This window comes from Gossypium hirsutum, chromosome A11, assembly GCF_007990345.1.
Source record: "Gossypium hirsutum isolate 1008001.06 chromosome A11, Gossypium_hirsutum_v2.1, whole genome shotgun sequence".
In the NCBI taxonomy this organism is placed as follows: domain Eukaryota; kingdom Viridiplantae; phylum Streptophyta; class Magnoliopsida; order Malvales; family Malvaceae; genus Gossypium; species Gossypium hirsutum.
Genome location: NC_053434.1, coordinates 11,844,913 through 11,867,263, shown reverse-complemented (window position 1 = coordinate 11,867,263; position 22,351 = coordinate 11,844,913). Strand labels below are relative to the sequence as shown.

The 22,351-nt window shown below is 32.2% G+C and overlaps 4 protein-coding genes across 4 annotated transcripts; 1 reads left to right on the top strand and 3 right to left on the bottom strand.

Moving 5' to 3' along the window:
• Positions 1 to 3,804: 3,804 nt before the first annotated feature.
• Positions 3,805 to 4,763, bottom strand: LOC107923648 (uncharacterized). Its single transcript, XM_016853832.2, has one exon. It carries the CDS (start codon positions 4,325 to 4,327, stop codon positions 3,872 to 3,874), a length of 456 nt encoding a protein of 151 aa, XP_016709321.2. The 5' UTR covers positions 4,328 to 4,763; the 3' UTR covers positions 3,805 to 3,871.
• Positions 4,764 to 10,079: 5,316 nt separating this feature from the next.
• On the top strand, positions 10,080 to 12,260 carry LOC107923126 (uncharacterized). The gene is made up of 7 exons (XM_016853338.2): positions 10,080 to 10,358; positions 10,439 to 10,510; positions 10,993 to 11,066; positions 11,271 to 11,409; positions 11,527 to 11,607; positions 11,703 to 11,798; positions 11,889 to 12,260. Exons 1-7 carry the CDS (start codon positions 10,224 to 10,226, stop codon positions 11,952 to 11,954), a joined length of 663 nt encoding a protein of 220 aa, XP_016708827.1. The 5' UTR covers positions 10,080 to 10,223; the 3' UTR covers positions 11,955 to 12,260.
• A 752-nt stretch (positions 12,261 to 13,012) lies between these two features.
• LOC107923088 (uncharacterized) lies at positions 13,013 to 13,589 on the bottom strand. The gene has a single exon (XM_041081063.1). The coding sequence runs from the start codon at positions 13,576 to 13,578 to the stop codon at positions 13,318 to 13,320; it is 261 nt and encodes an 86-aa protein (XP_040936997.1). The 5' UTR covers positions 13,579 to 13,589; the 3' UTR covers positions 13,013 to 13,317.
• Positions 13,590 to 16,229: 2,640 nt separating this feature from the next.
• LOC107924650 (DNA replication licensing factor MCM7) lies at positions 16,230 to 22,339 on the bottom strand. The gene is made up of 15 exons (XM_016855189.2): positions 22,065 to 22,339; positions 21,908 to 21,975; positions 21,682 to 21,741; positions 21,372 to 21,595; positions 20,564 to 20,741; positions 20,017 to 20,139; positions 19,845 to 19,934; positions 19,495 to 19,637; positions 19,113 to 19,290; positions 18,632 to 18,823; positions 18,115 to 18,287; positions 17,744 to 17,947; positions 17,370 to 17,535; positions 16,819 to 17,040; positions 16,230 to 16,657 (listed from the first exon to the last, which is right to left on the bottom strand). The coding sequence occupies exons 1-15, from the start codon at positions 22,093 to 22,095 to the stop codon at positions 16,553 to 16,555; spliced, it is 2,157 nt and encodes a 718-aa protein (XP_016710678.2). The 5' UTR covers positions 22,096 to 22,339; the 3' UTR covers positions 16,230 to 16,552.
• Between the last annotated feature and the right edge of the window lie 12 nt (positions 22,340 to 22,351).

The following is a 22,351-nucleotide window of genomic DNA, read 5'->3' as shown; positions in this document are numbered from 1 at the left end:
CTATGGTAACCTGAAACTTTCGGCAGCAAGCTTCTGATTTTTTGAAGAAGATGGACACTTATTTTCTCTTTATTTTGTCTTTTACCCAATTTGGACAAAAATGCCCTTGACCCATTACTTAGATATTTTTCTAGAAATACCCTTTTGTGTCCATAACACTAATTTATGGTCTAATTGCCACATAAACACTTCCAATTTCATGCAATAATTCAATTAAGTCATTTAATCACTAATTAGACACACTTTGCATTTTTCTCAATTTAGTCCTAAAAATTCAATTAAGCACTAAAGCATTAAAATTTCCTATCCATATTTTCACACAATATTTCAATCAATCAGTAACTAATAAAATTTTATAAAATTAAACTATTTCACTTCGGATTTGTGGTTACGAAACCACTATTCCGATTAGGCCCTATTTCGGGCTATCACAGAATATGCCAAAATCTTCAAATGTAGGGAATTTACTACATCCACGTTAAAGATTATGCCTTTTGAATTTATTATACACAGCTACATTCTCTTTAGAGAATGGTTAGATTTCGTGGTTAAAAACTTTTGTTCAATCATAAGTAATTCTTTTTCATGATATTGCTACTGTAAGAGCACATTTGAATCATGAAAAGTTGAATAAGTTCTCTCTTGCAAGGTTCTCATCAGTAATATTTTTCCAAGTAATTTTAATTGAGAACTTATTTTGAATACTATAGAATTATACTCACAGTTTTTTAAAAAACTTGCAACTTTAAATGCATCCAACCATAATAAGCTTTAGATAAAATTACCATATTCCACTATTCACATTTTTCTTTTAAACTATTCCAGAATTTATGTAGATATTTCACAGTCAAATATTTTGCTTCCAACCCCTTAATGCGAATGATGACAAAAGAAGATCACAAAGATTATAAAAAAATATAAATTAATAACTCAATCCTCTCTTTTTCATCCTTTCAAAATAGATATTTATAGCAATCGTGATTCATATGAAATATAATATTTTCCTCATTCAAAATCTCAATATAAGATTCATTTTTAATATCTTTTAAAACCAATGGATTAACCATCACAATGTATTAATATATTAACTCTTCTAGAGCTTTCAACTAATTTTGTACTATCAAATATTGAAATAATATTTGTTTGTTTTAGTATAAAATTAGATAAATACTTTCTATCTATAATGATAGAATTTATTACTACATTCTCATATTCTTCCTCAAAGAATATTAACAGAAACAAAATATTTGGGTATATGCCACATATGTGGCCAATAATTTTTCATATTACATTAATAACATAAGTTATCTTTACCCTTTGAAGAGTTATCTCATTGTTCTCTTATTTATTACTATGTTCCCACTTTTAGTGGTCTATGAGTATATCTTTTATTTTCTTTTTCTTTATGTTTACATTCACTTCAAGGAATGTATCAGATCTAGTAGGACGGACTTATAAACATCCCAATAGATTCTTTATTTCATAACCACATCGCAAACATGCGTGGATTTTAAATCATAATCTATCTATTAATGTTGTCATGATCAGTCTCCAATTATAATAAACATGATATAATAAGTAAAATATAGTAAAATATATCTGAAGATCTTTAACATCATCGTAATCACCATGATCCATTATGAGATTTAATCTTTCAACATCTTGAAGATGAAGTTGTAAGGGTGAAAGTTCAAGATGAAAGAGGAATTGGATTTGGGGGATGACTTCGAAAGATTTTAAAAGAAAAAAAATAGAGAATCATCTTGCTGATAACGTGTTATAAAATAAAGAGAGACTGAGAGAATAAAGAACAAAGAAAACATGAAAGCAATAAAGAATGTACTTTTTTTTATCAAAGGGATGATTACAATGCTTCATCAGAATCTCTATTTATAGGCGTAAGAAGTATAATAGAAGTAGAGATCTAATTCTAATAATTATTAGAATTTAAAGTATATTAAAACTTTATCTTGATCATGATGGACATCTATTTAATAAGATATCCATAACAATATGTAAAATATATATATTTTTATTATATAATTACATTTTTTTATTTGATTTTATGAATAAAAGAGACATTAATTAAAAAGATCAATTAAAAATAAAAAAATTGAAACAATATATTTATTAATTAAAAATAAGAAAACATGAAATGAAAATTACAAATGTGTTTAGAAGAGAAGGAATTGAACCTGGAACTCAAGAATAAAATCAATGTTATTTGACCATTTTAGCTAATATGTTAAAAACATTAATTGAAAATAATAAAAAGCTTAAAACAACATGAAATAAAAAATACAAATGTGAGTGGGAGAGGAATCAAACCTGTGACTCAAAGACAAGACCACGTACATTTAATCATCTATTTAAAAAAAAGTCAAGAAATGATATATAAAGGGAAAGAGCGCTTCCAGCTAGACACAGACCTGTTCATGGGCGGGGCCACCCAGCCCAAAGGCCCGCCCAAAAAATGGGATAGTTTGGGAGATAATATAGACCTGGAAAATGGGCTTAGGTAAAAAAATAAGACCTACTTAAAAACGAATCAGGCCTCAGGTAAGGCATTTTTTGCCTGGGCCCGGTCTAAATTCACAAGAAGACAAAAAATTTGCTCTTTTTGTTGTTTTAATGTTATTTTCTTATTGTTTTTCCCTATTTTGCTATCATTTCATTATTATGTTACTATTATTTTGTTGTTATTGTTTGAATATTGCATAACACTTGTTTTATTATTAATTTTTTTTATTATTTTAGAGGCATTTGCTTGTTAAGTTGCATCTATCCTAGTATTATTTAAGTATACATATTTTTTTAAAATTTATTTTTAATTTATTGAGAAATATTTATTCTAATATTTTTAATATTTTTTATGTATTATATATATTTAAAAATTATATAAAAATTAATATGGGTGGACCAGACCGAGATTTTAGCATTTTAACCGAGTTGAGCTTGAGAAAAATTTTAAGCCAATTTTTTGGGCCGAGCTTAGGCCTAATTTTTTTTTGAGCCCAACTTAAACCAAGCCCAACCCATGAGCACCTCTATTTCTAGTCACCTATGCAGAACTTTCACATACACTCTCTAAAAATTGGCCTATTTCCCTAAATTTTTTTAAAAAAATAAAATTCTATTTGGCCTATAAACTTTTTTTTGGCATGCTAATTTAGCCAAAGATCTATCCTTCATCATTATCCACTAGATCTTGGTGAAATTACTCTTCATGTCCTCACATATTCCAACAATAACTAAATTTAATCTTTTTATTTTTAATTTTTCACTGGCCCCAATATTTTATAAAACCTTACAATTTAGTGTATACCTCGATTTAATATCTCCCACTATATCATTCTTTTAAATTTTCTCTAATCTCCTACTTCCTTCTCCATTAACACTTATAAATTTTATTTTATTTATTTAGAATAATTTCGACTAGTAAAGCTCAAAATTATACTATTACAACCAAAGAATTTTTGAGGATATTACATTGATAATAAGTGAGACTTACCTAAATAATACTAAACTTGTGAATTTGGCCCCTTCTTTTTTCCGAACTTAATTAATATATTGAAATACAAAATAAATCGGCAGTTGTGAATTCAGTTTACTATGGGAGGGACGGTGTTGAGTAGTCCTCGCTTAAAACCAATTAAATACAGCATTAGTCCTTTAATTAAATGACACAATTGGTCTAAGATTTGCACCACAACATTATATGTTCAAGTATACCATACAAGCCTTCCTAGCAGTAGATCTCTCGTTTTTCAACAATTATTTTGGGAAATCTCTGACCTGTTGAAGTGAAAAAAACCTATATATATATATAAATAAAATAAAATAAAATAAAATAAAAGCATGAAGAAATTTGTTATAGCAATTCAGGAATAGCTTCCAATACAGGTATCCAGGGCCTGTAATTCCCAAATGGGTAGGCAGGCGGAGGAATAGGAACCCCCTTCATACATTCCTCAACTTCCCTATCTTCCGGTAAAACCTTAGCACCATTTGTCTTTTTCTTTCGACGACAAGCTACTGCTATGATGGCCATATCCGCATCCGTTACTTTGCGATGAATCCTTCCTGTAGGGACCAGAACATAAACTTTGCCTACCAAAAGTTCATCGTCAGCTCGCATAGCAACCGGGCGACGGCTTCGTTTGAGCTCTTCCACGGGAGAGATGATGTAGCCAGGTTCCTCAAGCATAAAGTCGGCTGCATTTGCTGGGAGCTTCACTAGCCGCAGGTTCCCCTGAGCATCAATAACCTTGGCAAATTTGTTAAGGCTGGCATCCTGGATGCAGCAGGTGGATGTGTAGTTTCCCATGGGAAGCTTGAAGTTGTTAATTGGTGTGCTTCGCTATAACTCGAGTTTGAAGCTGCAGACAGTAAAGCAGCATTTGCTATTACTGTGGATATTGAGAGTGAAAGGATGTGAAGGCTGCGTGGGTATATATAGAGTGGGAGGAAGAGGGAGAGTCAAAGAATCGAAGGCAAAATTATAGGAAGATGAAAGAGCAGTTGTAAATTGAGGAGAGGAAAGGCGGATGCTGCCAGTGGGGTCTTCTTCTGCTTTTGTTCTTTGGTATGGAAGGTGAGGTTTAGGTGTTCAACTCAAGTGTGTGTGACTTGGTATCTTAAAATGTTTTAGTGACCTCACCTTTACCCACTCACCATTTTCTGGCAACCCCCTTCTGTAATAACTGATGAAAAGCATTACATATTTTCTTCATTAAAAAAACGTGTTAAAAGATTACTCTTCCTGACTAGGATATATTATGTTCAAACTCAACTCAATATCTATTGGAGTTCAAATATTTTAATATTATTACATTCTGGGTGATTTACAAACAAAAACATGACCTCTTTTCTTTCTTTCTTTATTACCTTTCCTCGAACTATATGTAAGAATTGGGTTTATTACCATGTATTATAACCAAAGGTTAAATATTTCTTATTTAATCGATTTCTGGATGACAATTGAGACGGAGCCATGACAGAACTTTGACTAAGAGTAACGGCACTTTCCATGGAAAGATTATGTTAGTTTACTGAGAAAACTACAATAGCAGAGACTTCGGTGCCATAAGTGAATTTTACAGGGTAATTAGGAATGACACATTAGTAAATCCTGTCACACACACACACACACACACTTAGGGGATAGTTCAACTTCAAAAAAAAATTGGTGAATCCATGCGTTTCTTCCCATGAAGTTGGGTGTGATGAGATGGAATAAGGGTTTGAGAGTCTTTCAACTTCTTCATTAGATGACCATTTTACTACTTAAGCCATCCTCATATCCCCTATTTGTGAGTTTAGGGTTCCCCTACCTAAGGTATGGGCTTGAGTTTCTTGGCCCATTGTACTCTGCTGGTTTATCGTTTATAAGCCATTTCCATTTGGACCTGATACCACCACGTTTCTCTTTTCTTCTTTTTGAATTGGAAGGTTTTATGTTTCAAAAAAAAAATCTTAGATTTGAGCAAAGTGAAAAAGAAACTGTAAATCACCCAAAATTTTAATATATATAAAAAAGACGAAATCCCAACTCTACAATGTGTAAAAGGCAGCCTCGGTTAGTACATTTTGTTTAGTTGGATTCGGATATTTTTATAGTTCAATTTAATTTTGAGTAGATGATGTTATTAAACCACACTAATTCAGTTTGATTTTAATTTATTTTATTGAACATCGAAAAATTAAAAAAAATTCAAATTTTCAAAAATAAAATCCATTGCTTCTTAACTCTAAATATGACTTTTATTATGCTTTTATATAATATAAAATTAAATAAAAAAAACCTTAAATGTAATTTTAATGTTGATGTCTCACACATTCATTGCTTATTTGTTATTATTGTTCAAACTTCCAAGAATTCAAGTGTTCATCTCTTTTTTACCTACCATATTCATTTTTCTATTATTGTTGTTAAAACTTCTAAGTTTTTAGTTATAATTATTGACATTTTCAAGTTGGGTGTTTTTGGCTATCATTAAAAAGTAAGAGTCATAAAATATAAATAATTTTAACATTTGATTATGTTTAGTGAAAATTGAGAGGGATTAAATTAAAGTTTAATTAAATTTTTAATAAACGTTTATAATGAGATTTTATAAATAATTTTTTAGATAAATTAGTTTTAATTCGAAAAGGATTAAAAAAATAAATGGAACTGAAGTCATCCATACTTCCTGATTAATTGATAAAGGATTTGGTTTGGCTTGGTACCCTCATTTGTTTCTTCGATTCGTTGGTTGCTTGGTCTTGCCTTGCAGGGTTCCAATTTAAGTAGAATCATGAGAGTTGATTAACAAAAATGATTAGGTTGGTTCTAAAGTGAGAAAAGATTAGGCGAGTGTGAGCGTCCCCCATTACCAGGACCAAATAGTGTGGACCAACCCAAATTCAATCACAAGTAGGCTACATTTTCCTTTCATAGGAACCCGACCAACAACTACCCAACTTAATCTTAATCCATTTAGCAGTTATAGTACCTCCACTGATCTAATAACTTTGAACTTTGAAGCTAAGTATTATTACTTCACCAGCTTAACCTTCCCTTCTGCTAACCATACATACGCTCATTCCTTTTTTATTCCCACAATGATTATATCATTAGCCGACCTTAAATTCCCAAACTAAAAAAGAAAGAGATGGGCCTACTGACAGCAGCAGTGGCTGAATGATTGTTATTCCATCCAGTTTGTTAAATAATAACATGAATTAGGCCTTAATAATTAAGTGAGCAAGGCAAGATATTGTATGCACGCAAGTAATTAAGACGTGGATTCCATTACCCTAATCACTTGAAAACGGACGGCGAGGGCGAGTTTGATGAAGTGGACCATCAAAGCGCATGCCAGTGCCGCCCACTTGGTGCGATTGTGTCAATTTAGTTGCTGTGCCACATTTGTGAGGCTTAAAAGTTGGAAACTTCAGTCGCTGCCATTTTGTGATCAAACAACTGCTCTAAGCAATTTATAACATCAGTCAAATATATATATACATATTTAAATTTAAAAAAATACATATTAAGCCAATGATTTAAAAATCTTATAGTTTAATTGACCTGTATTTTTTTAAATTGAGTTGGTAACACCAATTTAATCAATAAGTATATATATTAATTGAATATGATTTGAAAATATAAGTTATTCTAACACATAATTATGGGAAGAATACAAATCAAAATTGTCCAATTAGAGTGAGAAAAATAAATTGGAGAAAAAGGAAAAGACGATAAGATCGACAAAAGGATAAGCACAGATGTCAGCATCCTAAAAATTCTAAAGAAGGATATATCTGCATATTAGTTATAATTTATTATAGTTGAAAAAGGATATTATCCATTGCCAAAAAAGGAGGGTCCCATCCAATGGAACCACACAGCTAATTCTATGTTCATTCCTTTTTTTGGTGAGCGCGTTTGTTACTAATTTGTTTAAAAAGCGGTGCCCCTTTTTTAAAACTTCAGGAGTCGTTGATTCAAGATCCGACGTCTGAAATTCAAACCCAAAAGAAACTCTTTGGAATTGGAGAACAGAGGGATCCTGGTTAACAATGATCAACTCTAATCAGTCTGTTACTTCATACCACAAAAAACAATTTTCCAATTTTGCCCAAATTATATTTAATACAAGGATAAAATATATAATTTTTCACTCCATTTTAATACATTTTTATTTTGGCCAAAAACAATTTGTAAATATCGCATTCGTTACATATTGCTTTCCATTTTAACCGCAAAACATTAATTTGGCTAAGAATAATGTTATTGTTAATTTATTTTATCTTTTTATTTTGAATTAATTTTAGTATTTTTTTTAAATATAAAAGTTTTTTATAAAAAAATTACTTAAATTTTTATAAGAAAAGATATAGAGATTTACATGGAAAAATCAATTTATTTTTTTTTAAAGAATTGATTTTAATTTCTTTCTTAGTAAAAGGGAACTTGATAAAACAATAATATATAAAATAAGTGATTAAGCTAAAAATTTATAAAAGTTAAAACAAAATTTTCATTAATCAAATGCGACTAAAATAAAACTTTATGTAACAGCAGAGCCATATTTGTTATTTTTTTCAGTCATCAAAATGATGAAAAACTAGGTACTTCACCCTTAATTCAAATATGCAATGATGATTTGGTTTTGGGTTCCATAAAGGGACAGGTTTAATTACGAAAGATGATTTTTGGAGGAAGGATGGGTAATAATGGAAAATGGTAACAATACAACAATGGCATTTTAGAAAATGAGAGATGAAAATAAATCTCAATCCACCACTACTACTCTTTTCACTCTTAACTATTCTATTATTTCTATATATTTGCGTATACCTCCCTTTTTTACAAACAACTCTAATAAAATTGTTATTTTTTGTTCTTTCTATTTTTGGCATACTTAAAAATAATTATATAGCATACTTATTTTTATTATAATGGTAAACATTAGAAGATTGTATGTTTAGTGTGTTAACATTAAATCCCATCAAAAGGACTAATTTATCAAATGAGTTAAAATATATTTATGGGTAACAATTCAATCAAATTCTTATCTATAATTCAGTATATAGATAAACAATAATTTATCTTTAAATGCTTATTAAATAAAATTTTAGTAGTCAAATAATATATAACAAAATATATTACATTTTTAATTGGTCCCAAATTTTTTTTAAAAATTATTTATATAAATTAATTTTTTATATTAAAATCGTTAAATGACATATCAAATGTTATCTAGCTAATTTAAAATGAAATTTTTAAATAAATAGAATATTGTTGTGTAATTTTTAAAAGTAAAAACTAAAAAAAAAAAGTAAATAATCAAACTCTTGTAAAAGCTTCAAAAAATTTTAAAGTCAATATTTTTAAAACATTTATTTTACAATACTTGTTTTTATTAAAATTTCATTTAACATGTCATTTAATAAAATAATCTAAGTGATATAACTTTAATAGTTTGGTAATGTTGATGGTGGCTCAAATTTTCATATGATTTACCTTGTTTCATATAATCTTTTTACTAGCTAATATGTTAAAAGTAAATTAAAAAAAATATTATTTCCGACACGGTCTACAAGCAAGGAATCATACAATTCAACCCAAAGCAAGCAAAAACCGTGTTATTCCAATCCCACAATAACATTTTAATTTTAAAATATCAGCTTTCTTCTTCAAAATGTTTTGTTATATTTAATAACTTCTCTCATAATACATACTATATGTTTTTCTCTAAAACAATAACTCTTTTATTTTCTTAAAGTTTTACAATGTATTATTTTATATTTTTTAACACTTAACTATAAAATATAACCTGGCAGTTGCTAATCTTCTCTCTTAATCAGGGACGAAGTTAGAAATTTCTTTTGGGGACGATTGAAATTAAATTATAACTTTTACGATAATAAAAATATAATTTCACCATTTTAACACTCTATATCTTTATAATTTTTAAAAGATTAAATCAAAATTTTAATTACTTTAAGGGGTTAAAAGTGTAATCTTACATTTATTAATTTATAATTTTAAAAAATTTAAAAATTTTAAATAAAAAAATTTCTATTTTTGGGGGACTGAAGCCCCTACTAGCTTCCTAGCTATGCTCCTACTATTAACTTTTTGGTTGAAAGCTTAATTCCTACTTACGAGAACATAGCATATTTATTGATCAATTATTTACCTTTACTAAAAACATCTACGATAAAAAAGCTAGTCATTACTACTAATAGCGAAAATTTTAAATCCGACACAAGAAAAATCTACACTAAAAACCAACCTTCCATTTGAATCAATAAATGTTAAAAAAAAAAAGGAAAAAGTCTAATTTTGTTAGATAAAATAAACACGTTAAAAAATTTACATGCATTTATTTTGGGTTTGACCATTGAATTGTTTGCATGAGAAATAATGCGGAAGCAAGTCAAAGGCTTAGAGTTAACGGTTTTCCTAACTGGCTTTAAAGTTTAAACCGCGTCTTTCGTTGAATAAATATTAAATAAAAATGAAGCCAATTATTTATGTAATTTTCACTTAATAATAACGCAGGGGGGCATTTGTGGAACTTCGATACCCGTTTCTTATATTTAAAGTCCAGTTTCTAGATGAAATAGGGACATTTAAAAGGAAAACAGAGGATAGCCAAATTTGAACATCAATAATAAGGGGAAAGCAAGTTTTGAAAAACAGAGTAAAAGGGGGAAAAAGTTGAGAACAAATGGGAGATGTTATTTTGTTTGTCGATAATTTCTCATCGAATTCTTCAATTTCACTCTGTAGAATTTGCCATGAAGAAGAGTTGGAAAGCTTTAAGAGCTTGGAAGTTCCTTGTGCTTGTTCAGGCACTGTTAAGGTAAAACGTTTTTCCCCCTTTCAGATTCCGATAATTGGGTTTTCCTTGTTTTGATTTGATTTGATTTTACCTGTTCGCAGTTTGCTCATAGAGATTGTATACAGAGATGGTGTAACGAGAAGGGAAACACAACTTGTGAAATTTGTCTTCAGGTCTGAATTTTAATGATCATAGCAATAACAAAAATTGTAAATATTTTCAAATTTGGTTATTATAGCAATTTTTTGTTTCTTTTTCTTAATTATTGTGTTGATACGAAACGGGTTATTTGTTTTCTCAAACTCTTGTTTTGGACCTTGGGGTATTCAAAACTTGTTTCGAACTTTCTTTTTGTCCAAGTCTCCCTGTCATCTTCCATGTGATTCAAGTTGGTTGCTATCGGATTCTTCATTATCAAACAAACTAAAGTATGGTTTCCAATTCTGGTTCCATTACTTCATTTAAATATCAATATCTCAGATTCCTGGAATTCTCTTAAAGAATGTTTTTAAAGAACTATTACTATGATTTATTTATATCGGAAGTTTAAAAAAAAAAATAAAAAGGTCTCCAGAGGTTTATTTAATCTTTATTCGAACATTGAAATATTATAATCAACGGTTATGAATAAAAAAAATTTAATTGTATAATGCAGGAATATGAACCAGGATATACAGTAACAGTTCCTTCAAAGAAGGCTCAGCTGATTGAAGATGCTGTAACCATCAGGTATAATTTTAATTTTGTTTTCTCTATTCGTAATTTGTTGGTAATGGCGCATGACTTGCCAGCCGCTGCTACGGTTGAAAATTAATAAAAAAATTATCCACTTTTAACAAAAATGCATTCAACTTTATTTTATTTTATTTTATTTCTTATTTAACGTAAAAAGTTAGGCATGCTTTTCCCCTAATCGTTTTTGTTGGATCTCAGAGATAGCCTACAAATTCCAAGAACAGAGGTTGAAGCAGAAGAGCAAAGATTAGTGGCATTGGCTGAGGAAAATGAATTGTCCGAATGTACTTCAGCTGCAGACAGAGGGGCATCTTGCTGCCAATCATTGGCCCTCATTGTATGTCTTTCATTTCTTTGCTATATCAATTGAGAACAGGATTTAGTCCAAAATCACCCCACCGGTAACAAGTAGTTGACATTTGATTATTATTATCGTGTTAATGTGTTTTGGCAGTTTACTGTCGTCTTGCTGGTCAAACATCTCTTTGCTGTGCTGAATGGCGAAACTGATCATTATCCATTTGCACTTCTTACAGTATGTACCCTATTCCTTTTCTCCGTATGATCCTAAGAATAGTTTTGTAGCTTTTTCTAATCTATGTTTGTTTTTTTTTTTGGCATATTTTGCAGATATTGTTTTTTAGAGCTACTGGCATTATACTGCCAATGTACATATTGATTCGGGTAATTAAAGCTATTCGGAACAGCATTCGGCGACAGTTGCATGTCAGTTCCCTATCTCGTTTACCCTTTTTAAACATCAACGTAATTATTTACAAAATCTGTAGCTTCAACTAAATACCACAAATTTCACAGGTTACCGACGAGGATATCTCCAACTTTGATGATGAAGACAATGTTGAGCAGCTTCAAAATGTCTGACAATCTTACTATACATATATACAAGTTTTCCAATCACTTCCCTCTTGTAATCCAAATTTCCCCCCGATTCTTTTAGAATGAAAATATGAATAGAGGCCCTCAAAGAAAGAAATATGAATAGAGAAAAGGAAAAAATTAGAAAAAAAAAACATGGATTTTGTGTACAGATTGGTGGGCCGTAGCTTGCTTTTCTTTTCTTTTCTTTTCTTTTTTTAAAGGAGGATTATAATTTGCCAATCCACCCACCAATGTACTATAAAATAAGAAATTTAAGAAATGCCAAGCACTGCAGCATTGTCTTTACTATGAGGAAGGGCCTAATTGGTGCTCACCGCCTTTTTTTTTTGTGGGGGGGGGGGGTGGGGGCGGGTTGGGGGGGAATTTCAAAATAATGCAGTTGCTCATACACCAAAAAGAATTCTTACAAGTTCAGTTGATCAAAACCCTTAAATCCTGATGGGTCAAAATTTCTCCATTGACAAATAATAATTTTCCATTCAGGAGGCCAAAACTAGCACAGAAATTCTATGACTCAATGGCAGGCAGGCACAATGCATCTCACACGTTCCAGCTCATAGTGGCAGGGTTTGGTCGACCAAAAAGAAAGTAGTCGCATCATATTCATATTACTGTATCTTAAAGTGGGCAAAACGAATGATTGACAATGGCATAACTATCAAATACATCGTCAATTGCTGTCAATTACTAGGAGATGGTTCCATTGATGTTTGCTAGCAGGAATATCCTTTTGCCCTCCTATATTAAAGTTAAGCAAAGGAGCTAACAGAACATAATTGCCATCAAAAGTGTTTAAACCTTGAAATGATTTCCAGTCTTGTCTGGTGGTATTAACATTAAAAGAAAAGAAAAAACTAAAATTGTGCAAATAATTGATTAATGGTTCGAAAAATTCATTCACCAAATTCGCTATAAACAAACGCCTTTCAACAAAGCCTCTTCTATAAGTTTGTAGGTAAATACGAACAAATTCAACGAAAAGCTTATAGGAAAACATGTGAACAGGTAAAGGACTAATACAAGTAGAAAAGCCATAAATATAAGCACTGGATAACTTTTGTGCATGGTTATAATTTGCTAAAAGGCTCCAAGAAATACAATTCTTGATAGGCTGATAGGGTTCTCTCCTTTATCCTTTTTTGCGTGTTCTTGACATAAAAATCATATCTACTTAAAACAAACAAGTACAAACATGCTCCAAAGTCTATCAGTTCCAAATCTATGTCACAATGCATTTTTTGTTCAACATAATGCTAAAAATAGTTGATTCACGTTTCTTCAATGACACAGGAGGTTGACAAGGTTGAAAACTAGAATAATTCCATACATGTTTTTGACCTAAGTACTAGTTGATCTTAGCTTTCTTGGGATTGATGTTAGACTTCTTGGGTTCTTCTTCTTCGTCGTCTTCAGAAGAGCCTTCAACCAATTCATCAGGGACATCATTGGGAACGTTGTGTTTGGTAATATAATCCTTCAGTATGCTCATACTTTCTTCTTTCATTGAAGACAGCTGCTCAGACAAAGCACCGACCTTTTTTGCATTCACTGTGTAGAATTCAGAACCAAGCCTAAGTGAGGCTTTAACTTTCGGTTGACCCTCCATTATCACAATCTCTACAATTTTTAGGCAAGTCAATAATTAGTAGAATCCCACCAAAGCAGGCATGAAATTTATTAATCCAGAAGCCCCATAATAACTAGAACAGAGATGAGTATGAAGGATTCTTCCCTTGTTTTCAACTGTACTTTTTTTTGTTTCAAGTTTGTATGCATTAATTGTATTACTGTTGCTCTATAACATTATTCACTACCAAATTGGGTAAAGGAAATGGGCATAAAAGCGGAAAGACGAAAAAGGAAAACATAGAGGAGAAAGAGAATACATTAGTCACCTGAGAATCAAAGAAGCTCTTTCTTTCTGGGTGTGAGTTTCTCCGCTGTTCCAGGACGGCAGGTGTTACCAAAGTTTTGGCGTTTGGCTCTAGATTTAGGGTTTTTGATTTTGTTGAAACGACGCCACTTTGACTTCTCTAGCCTCAAATTCTAATAAACCGGGGGCCAAATATCGGTTTGTTTTTTAATTGGGTAAATTCATTAAGAGTGACTTCACTTTTAAAAAGTTATCTAAAAATAACAAATCAATCATCTACACTATTGTTTTTAGTTACAGGCGTAACGGGACAGATGACATTGACTAATTAATTTACAGTAGTGGAAACCTAAATTAAGAACCAAACAGAATTGTTTTAAGTTTTTCTTTTCTTTAAAAACAAAAGATGAAATCAGAGACAGGAATAGAAAGAATTTTAATTTTTGGGTTAGTGATTTCGTGGGTTTTTCCTTCTTGTAGAAGAGAGATGAAAAGAGAGATATGAATTAAATTTTTGGTTTAATGATGGTTTTATGGGTTTTAATTTGTGGGTAATGGAAGTTTTTTAAATTTCTCCTTAATGAATTTTTTGGATAAAATTTTTATTTTTCTTCTTCTTTTTCTATCTCGTTAAATGTCAGGTCAATTTTCTATTAAGTCGGTAACGGAAAATAGTTAGTAAGACTGATTTGTTATTTTTTGAAAGTTGAGTTACTATTGATGTGATTTATCCTTTTTTTATTTAACGAAAATTTTTTGTTGTAATGATATTCACTGTTGAAAGCAATAACTAAGTTTATCTGTGTGGGTGCTTTTCGAATAGATGAATTGTTAATTATAAAATGTGCTCCATTTATTTTAAGGAGAATTAAACGCCTAACATCATAGTTAAGGGATCATTTATTTAATGAAATTATTGGGAATAAAACAACTTTTCTTAACTAGGTAATTTTTTGGGTGATTGATATATGAAATTTCAATTCATTTATCTTTGAGATTATTAGTTGTTACAGGTATGATACAGCCTTCTTATAAAAAAATAAACATATTAACAAAAAAATTATAAGACAAGTTGGCTGAAGAAAATTTTAATTTATATTTTTATAGTTTTTAATAATTAACCTTAAATGTGCATGTAGAGACTCAAATCATCTACTTAAGGCATATAAGGCATTTCCCTGCATGTCAAGTCTATTTTTATTTACATGTTCTATACTGGCACTTTTCTCGAGCTTTGTAAATATCACCAACTAACACGCTCTTAACTCTAAGAATTAGGCCTACAAAACATGTGCTCGTGGCATGTAGGCTATCAACAAAATATTAGAGATAAAATCTTTCATGAAATAAAATATCTTCAATTGTTGAAAGATTGATCGACTATTCAATGAATATTATTTAAAAATTTTCTTTTAAAAAAATCGACTCTCAATAGATGATTTAATTTACTTATCTCATTTTTAATTTTGAAGGTAAATTATATAGACTTGGTGAGGTTTTCAGTGCCGTGTGCAACTTTTTGGGCAGTAACATCGACCAATGATTATACAAGGATATTGAGAATGTGCTGGCCTTTGGTTTTGAGATTGGAGGGTGGCCCTTCCCTCCTTGCTTTCTTTTTTTTTATCTTCCCTCTCGAGGCGCCTACACAAATCGCCATATAATTGGTCATTAAACTCCACTTTAAGGCTTCAATGTCCTGTCATTATAAAAATGATATATGATTTATGCCCGCTATTTTAATTCACAAATTTGCTTATATATTACTTACAAGCCAGTTATTAAGAATCACTGCAAAATATGTTTTTCATTTTAAGGATTTAACAAATCCTGCACAACTTAATTTTTAATATTAAAAATATAAAATATACATATATCTTTTAATTCTTAAATAAAATAGGATATATTTTGAAGAGATTATTTTTTTTTCTTTGAAAAGTTCAAAAAGATTATTCTTTCCTTGAAAAAGAATTTACCTATTTTGTATTTTTATGATTTAACAAAAAAAAAAATCAAATGGGAAAAATATTATCATACTTATTTTCAATGTATTTTAAATTTTAAAAAAATGAGAGTTAAAAGTAAAATTATAAGTCTTTTCTATATTAACCAATAAACTTAAACTCATGACCAATCGTATACCCCATTCTAAATAAACATACAAAACCAAAATAAAATTTCTAAAAAGGTACTACTATCCTATTTTTTATGGCTTCAGCTTATTTCGATTTTATTCAGCATTTTATTTCTGACGATTCGCAAAGCTTGGTCTCTCTAAATTGCAGACGTACATGCTAAATGCAGGGATGTTGCATCTGAGCTTTGTATCTTCGTCCTTCAAAATGACCATCCGATCGAACTATTTTATACTTACTTCTATTCAATTCTCACATAACTATTCCATTACATTTCTATTCAATTCCAACAAGCTAAACATGAGCTGGTGAATTCAGTACAATAATGCAGTAAGTTGGACAATCATCATCTCTTTCGCTATTAGTAGAAAGTAAAAGTTGAAACAGAAACGTTTTTTATCTTGCTGCATGTGAAGAACATAATCACTTGCAATCTTACAGTCAAACAAGGTTCAAACTCAACTCTGCAAATATTAACTACTAACTTAAAAGGGTACAGCGGACAACTATCTCTTAATTTCGAACTTGGCAAATGGATGCAGCTTAATCTTCCAAGTGGTTTTATAGCAACTTCAAGCATCTATAAATCGGATATCAAAAGTGTGGGGATGTATCTGCCACACGTTTAAGGCAGCATATTCCTCTAAACATTCTTTCAACTGAGCTTCGCTATATCCCTGTCAAATCAAACAAAAAATCTTTAAGCTTTACATAAACTTGACAACCAAAATCATACACATTTCAGTTTTTAGTGGCATTCATTGTAGAATAACATTTCACTTTCCCAAATAATAAGCAACAACAACTCAAGTTCAACTGTCTTGTATCGAGAACAAACCTTTCTAGATATCCAATTCAATGCATGGGCATAGCTCACGTCCATCTTGTTAGCCCTTGCGGCTTCATCTCGTAATATTGAATATATATCAGATATGGCATCCAGACCAGACTTCTGACGATCATCAGAATACAAGGAGAATTTTGACATTTGCATCAGCCTAAGAGCCTCATCCACATCACTCTGGGCCACAGTTTCAGAGAAACGAAGCCGTGCTAGTGCCTGTGATAAAATTATATGAACTTCATGTAAATTGCAATTCCAACAAAAAGAAAACAGCTCCACCCACGAGCAGATGTTTTTGCACAACACACTCTTATTGTCAATCTACATGGCATTTCATATTTAACAACTAAAATAAAAAGAGAATTTCTTTGTAAACAATAAATCAGCGAGGAACCCACATTTCAGATCCAGACATTCCACATCCTTCTGCCCTCCCCTTAGCCCAACCCAAAGAAAACAGAACCTCCCCAACCCCGTTTAAGCATAGAAAAAGATAGGAAGATATTATCAGTAAAAAAAAAAAAGTAAAGAAAATCAGGACTTACTGCTGATATTCGAAGAATGCTCAGTAGGGTCCTCACAGTAGTATAAGAATGAGGTGTACTTGATTTAGCTTCTTCTTGACGAATGCTGGAATAGGCTGTAGCAATATACTCTTCTAGCTCCTTTGGAACATAAGGAGACAATCTTCTTGCAGCAGAAATATATGCACTGCAAACAAAAAACATAAAACCAGATAAAATAATAGCTAAAGAAATCAAGGCTTCTAGACAAAAATCGTTACAAACATGATGCTGGAACTTCAAAGAAAAGCGAGATATCAATACATGTAGCTACCCGAAAATTCATAAAACAAACAGGAAGAGTCAACTATAAAGTTCTTAAAAGTTTTCCATGGAAAAGCAATTAATGTGCTTACCGAAGAACAGATGGTTCAAGTGGAGTGAAGCCAAGTGCAGGAGATTCTTTATTCTGGTGCACATAAACAACATGCCTTGCCATCTCAAGATCACTATCCATATCTGCTCGATCCAAGATCAACCACAGAATATCAAATCTTGACAGAAGGGCTGGAGGGAGATTGATGTTTTCAGCTGGCGTTCTGCGTAGGTCATATCTTCCCCTTCACAACAAGTTATATGATTCAAGTTAATAAAATGCTCTTCTTTTTCTCCCCCACCCCCACCCCCACCCCCCTTATTTCCATTTCAGTTCATGTAGGATAGTAGCCAAAAACAATAAGTCGCGATAAGAATTAGAAAAACTTTGAAGGACCTGAAATATTTTTACCAGGCTGGATTAGCAGCAGCAAGAACTGCAGTTCTTGCATTCAAAGATGTGGTGATCCCTGCCTTTGCAATACTCACAGTCTGCTGCTCCATAACTTCATGTATTGCTGTTCGATCGGATTCATCCATCTTATCAAACTCATCAATAGCACATATACCCATATCTGCTAACACCTGAAACAGAATCAAGATGTCTCTCTTAAACCATAGGAACCTTGAAAATAATAATCAGATAAAAGGGATCATATTTGAGACTAATAATAATTAGATGAAACAGATTATATTTCAGATCAGATATACTAAATGCACATGTAAAACAAAACCAACTTAAAAGTATAACTGTTAACAGAACAAGGCATAATTTGTAACATGGGTGATACAGACAAAAGGTTGGCATGATATACGCGGTCCTTACTGTAAGCAATTATTGTTGCCATATTCTTCTATGCTTTCTCATACCATAAACATATCCATTTGAATGCAATAAATTATAGTACAAAGAAAAGAACACATCTCACCAGGGCTCCCCCTTCCAAGACCATCTCATTTGTGACAGGATCTTTCTGCACAGCTGCAGTTAGACCAACTCCACTGCTTCCTCGGCCAGTGGTATAGACTCCCCTGGGTGCTACATTTATAATGTGCTTGAGAAGCTGACTTTTGGCAACACCAGGATCACCCATCAAACAAATATGCAAATCTCCTCTGATCTGCAAAGTAACCAAGTAATTCATTGAAACGCTATTAGTATGTTCAAATGAGAAATACAAATGGAAGCAAATGGTAGGTATTAATTAAAGAAGATTCTTTGATGGTAGGAAAGAAAAGGGGGTGACAAAATTGATACCATATAGCTCAAGGGCATAATTTGAACTCTCCAAGTAAAATAATAATAAAAGGTATTGGCCAACCTTTGTAGTGAGCCATATTACTACTGATAAATGATAAGCAAAAAAATTACTGCCAACAAATACAATAGAACATAAAGTGACATATTACCTTCATCCCATCCTTTAGCTTCCGGTGTGGAGCACCCACAAGAAGAAGAAGCAAAGCCTTTTTAACATCTTCATGTCCATAAATTTCAGGTGCTAATGACCGTGCCAACTTGTTATATATATCACCATCCTCAGCTAATCGTGCAATTTGCTCTTCTTCATCTCCCCTAAGTTCATACCTGCACTTGAGGATAATTGAGTGTAAATACATGCACGCAAATATTGTAAGGATAGTTGAAAATAATCTGTTTCAGTGAATGGAGACAACCGAGACCCCTATATAAGATGTCCTCTATGCAAGCTAACATACTGACTTTAGAAAGCATAAAGATGGATATTAACCACAAGTGCCTTCCAAAAATGACATCAGAAAAGCAGCTTACTCTTCATATTTTTTCTTGAAATGGGTGACAGACATGGCTTCCAAATAGGTATCTGCAACTAATCCAGCACGCATTGCCCTAAATCCAGTGTAAGGAATGGGAAGAAAGATGCCTGATAATTCAACAACATCACCTGGAGCAACCTGTATTTGACAAACAAGGTAACACAAATTCATTGTCAGCAGAGTTAGATTTCATTATGAACAGTACGTGATGTTGTCTCCAGCCATGAAATGCAGTGTTGCAAGGGAGGAAAGGGGAAAAGAAACAGGTGCAATGTCTACATAAAGAAGTTTCAGGAAATATATTTTTTGGTACTTCATCTACATGTAATCAACATGACAACCAACCTTTCTCGTCATTTCTCCTCTAAAATGAACTGTCATAGACCGCGGAATGTGGCCTTTGGGAACATGCTCCGCCAACTCTTGAATCTTGGCCTGGAAAATTTCATATTACACATTACAAACAATGCAGAGTAATTCATTGCTATTATCTTAAAAAACCATGTTGATCAATAACCTCTTGGAACTTCAAAAACTTCGATGCTCTAAGTTGAAGGATAAGGTTCCCTTTTTTCCTGTTCACTGAACAACGCCTTGAGGGGCACTCATACAAGGGCATGAATACTCGAGCAGTTACATCCTGTTTGGCACACAATGGAAAGAGAAAAAAAAAAGTTACAGGAAAATACACCAAGCCAACATTTTAAGGTCCCTTGCAAACCAGTTAAAATGATAACTATGTATATGATATCTAGCTTAACAGGGCACTATTTTTAGATTGCTATTCAACTATCAAATTAAGCAAAATTGTATTAAATGAAGAAAATATGTTTTTTTGGTAGAAATATATACATGTGGTAGATGTTATCCCATTCCAAGACCAAAGCATGCTGCAGGCTAGTCAAAACTTACATTTGACTCATAAATCGACAACAAATGACTTCAGGTATCCAGAATCAAATATAAGCCTTACAAGTGAAGTATATCATCCTTATCATCTCAACCAATCCCTACTGGCAAAGAGAATATTTAATGCTTAGACATAAAACCTGACAATTAGTTACCTGATAAATTTCACAACCACATTCTTCACATGTGTAGACAGCTACCTGCATCAGAGGCTTAACATCCGAACAACGAGTCACAATACCAGATATTCGTACAAGCTGGCCAATATACGAAGCCTTCACCTCCCTAATGGTAAACGGCCTCCCCTTTGAAGGTGCTCTGATATAAACTTCACTGGATAAAAAAAAGTGAACATAACCAACGCAGTTCTAAGTATCCTAAAAAGAATCAGTTCTCACACAATTTAAACAGCGTATATGCATAATAGAGCATGCTAAACAATATCTCTTGTACAGATATCTTAAAAGATCAAATTATTAAAATACTAGAAAAATTTCTTCCCACCAAAATTTCCACTAATAACAATTTACAATTTTCAAGGCCCACTAGAAAATAATTAACTATAATTAGAATCACATGGCATCTAAATCTGGTTGTATTTGACTTCAAATTGCACACCATTTTGGGGGCTTCCACTTAGCTAGCCACCAAATGCCACAACAAACTTTTGAACTTAAGCTGTAAGCAATGGAAACTTTTTTAATCCCAATGGTTTAGTCATATTAACTCTTTCCTGTACCTCCTTTTTTTTTCTTTGCTAACCAACATAAACTCAAAATTATTATTAAAACCCAAAAGGGTAGAACTAACCAACAGGTTAGTAAAACATGAGCTCCAAATGCACTGCTACAAGAACAATAAAATGCCAACATAAACTCAGCAATTATATATTATCCCTCAAAGGAAGAATTTAGGACACGTTTAAATGTGTCAAGAGTAAAAGAATTAGTTCTTGAAGCATACTAGTAACGTTTAATCTCTGGAGGCATCTTCTGACGCGGATCAGACCCATCTGTATTATTGGTAGCGTCCTCGGCTCTCTGTGTCATCAATATATCATGATCATCATCATGAAATGCCTCAGTAGGCTCCGGTAAAAGCTCGTCAATGGCACCTGCGAAAATTTCAATGTATCTTCGAGTGTTCTCAGTAACCCGCTTCAAAAATTCCTCATCCAAGTCTTTATACTGCAAAAAGGGAATTAGCAGCCAATGAAATAAATTAAGTTCAAAAAAACTAAAATAAATTAAGAGGAAAATAGGAAGAATCATACGTTAAATAGGTCCTCGAGATCGATCTGTACTGCTTTAATTTTACGATTCGCGACCTCTTGCTGAAATGGAGAAAAGGATAAGGGTTATAAATAATTAGGCAAGAGAACTAAAAAAGAATACTAGTAAAGTACTATTTTCTTTTTTGTACTCAAGTAGTAAAAAACAAAAAGAGATCTAGGGTTTAGAGATGGTAAGGATGAAGGGAAAGAAAAGAGGAAGACTCACAAGGATGTCCATATATTTTGCGTCGCCATTTGCGTCTGCGAAGTTTGAGATGAAATCTTTGGCGACAGCTGTCGATAAATTAGGGGGGGAAGAAAGCCAAAAATCAGTGAAGGGATGATGCAGCAGAGATGGAAAGAGGGATGGGGGAGACGAGTACCTTTGTCCGCGTCGAAGTTGAGGTCCTTCATGGTTCCTTCACTGAACGTGTGAATGAAATGAGATAGTGAACTGAGCGAGAGCGAGAGCGAGAGCGAGAAAACAGATGTGAGGGAGAATATGGGAATTAGGCAGTGAAAACAATGAGATTTTGGCGGCAACAAGATGAGGAGGGAAAGAGGGTTTGGGCGGGAAAAAAGTTGATGCTATGGATACGGTACAGCCAGGTGTATTTTGTGAGTTTGTGAGAGAGTGGGTGGACGGTCATGCGCGTTCATGATGATTCTA

Excerpts from the sequence above, each read along its gene's own strand:
- LOC107923648 (XM_016853832.2), bottom strand. The coding sequence starts at position 4,327 with ATGGGAAACTACACATCCACCTGCTGCATCCAGGATGCCAGCCTTAAC.
- LOC107923126 (XM_016853338.2), top strand. The coding sequence starts at position 10,224 with ATGGGAGATGTTATTTTGTTTGTCGATAATTTCTCATCGAATTCTTCA. Across the intron at positions 10,511-10,992 it reads CTTGTGAAATTTGTCTTCAG|GAATATGAACCAGGATATAC; the intron begins GTCTGAATTTTA and ends TGTATAATGCAG. Across the intron at positions 11,410-11,526 it reads GCCAATCATTGGCCCTCATT|TTTACTGTCGTCTTGCTGGT; the intron begins GTATGTCTTTCA and ends GTGTTTTGGCAG.
- LOC107923088 (XM_041081063.1), bottom strand. The coding sequence starts at position 13,578 with ATGGAGGGTCAACCGAAAGTTAAAGCCTCACTTAGGCTTGGTTCTGAA.
- LOC107924650 (XM_016855189.2), bottom strand. The coding sequence starts at position 22,095 with ATGAAGGACCTCAACTTCGACGCGGACAAAG. Across the intron at positions 21,976-22,064 it reads CAACTTCGACGCGGACAAAG|CTGTCGCCAAAGATTTCATC; the intron begins GTACTCGTCTCC and ends ATTTATCGACAG. Across the intron at positions 17,948-18,114 it reads GCTGCTGCTAATCCAGCCTG|GGGAAGATATGACCTACGCA; the intron begins GTAAAAATATTT and ends CTTGTTGTGAAG.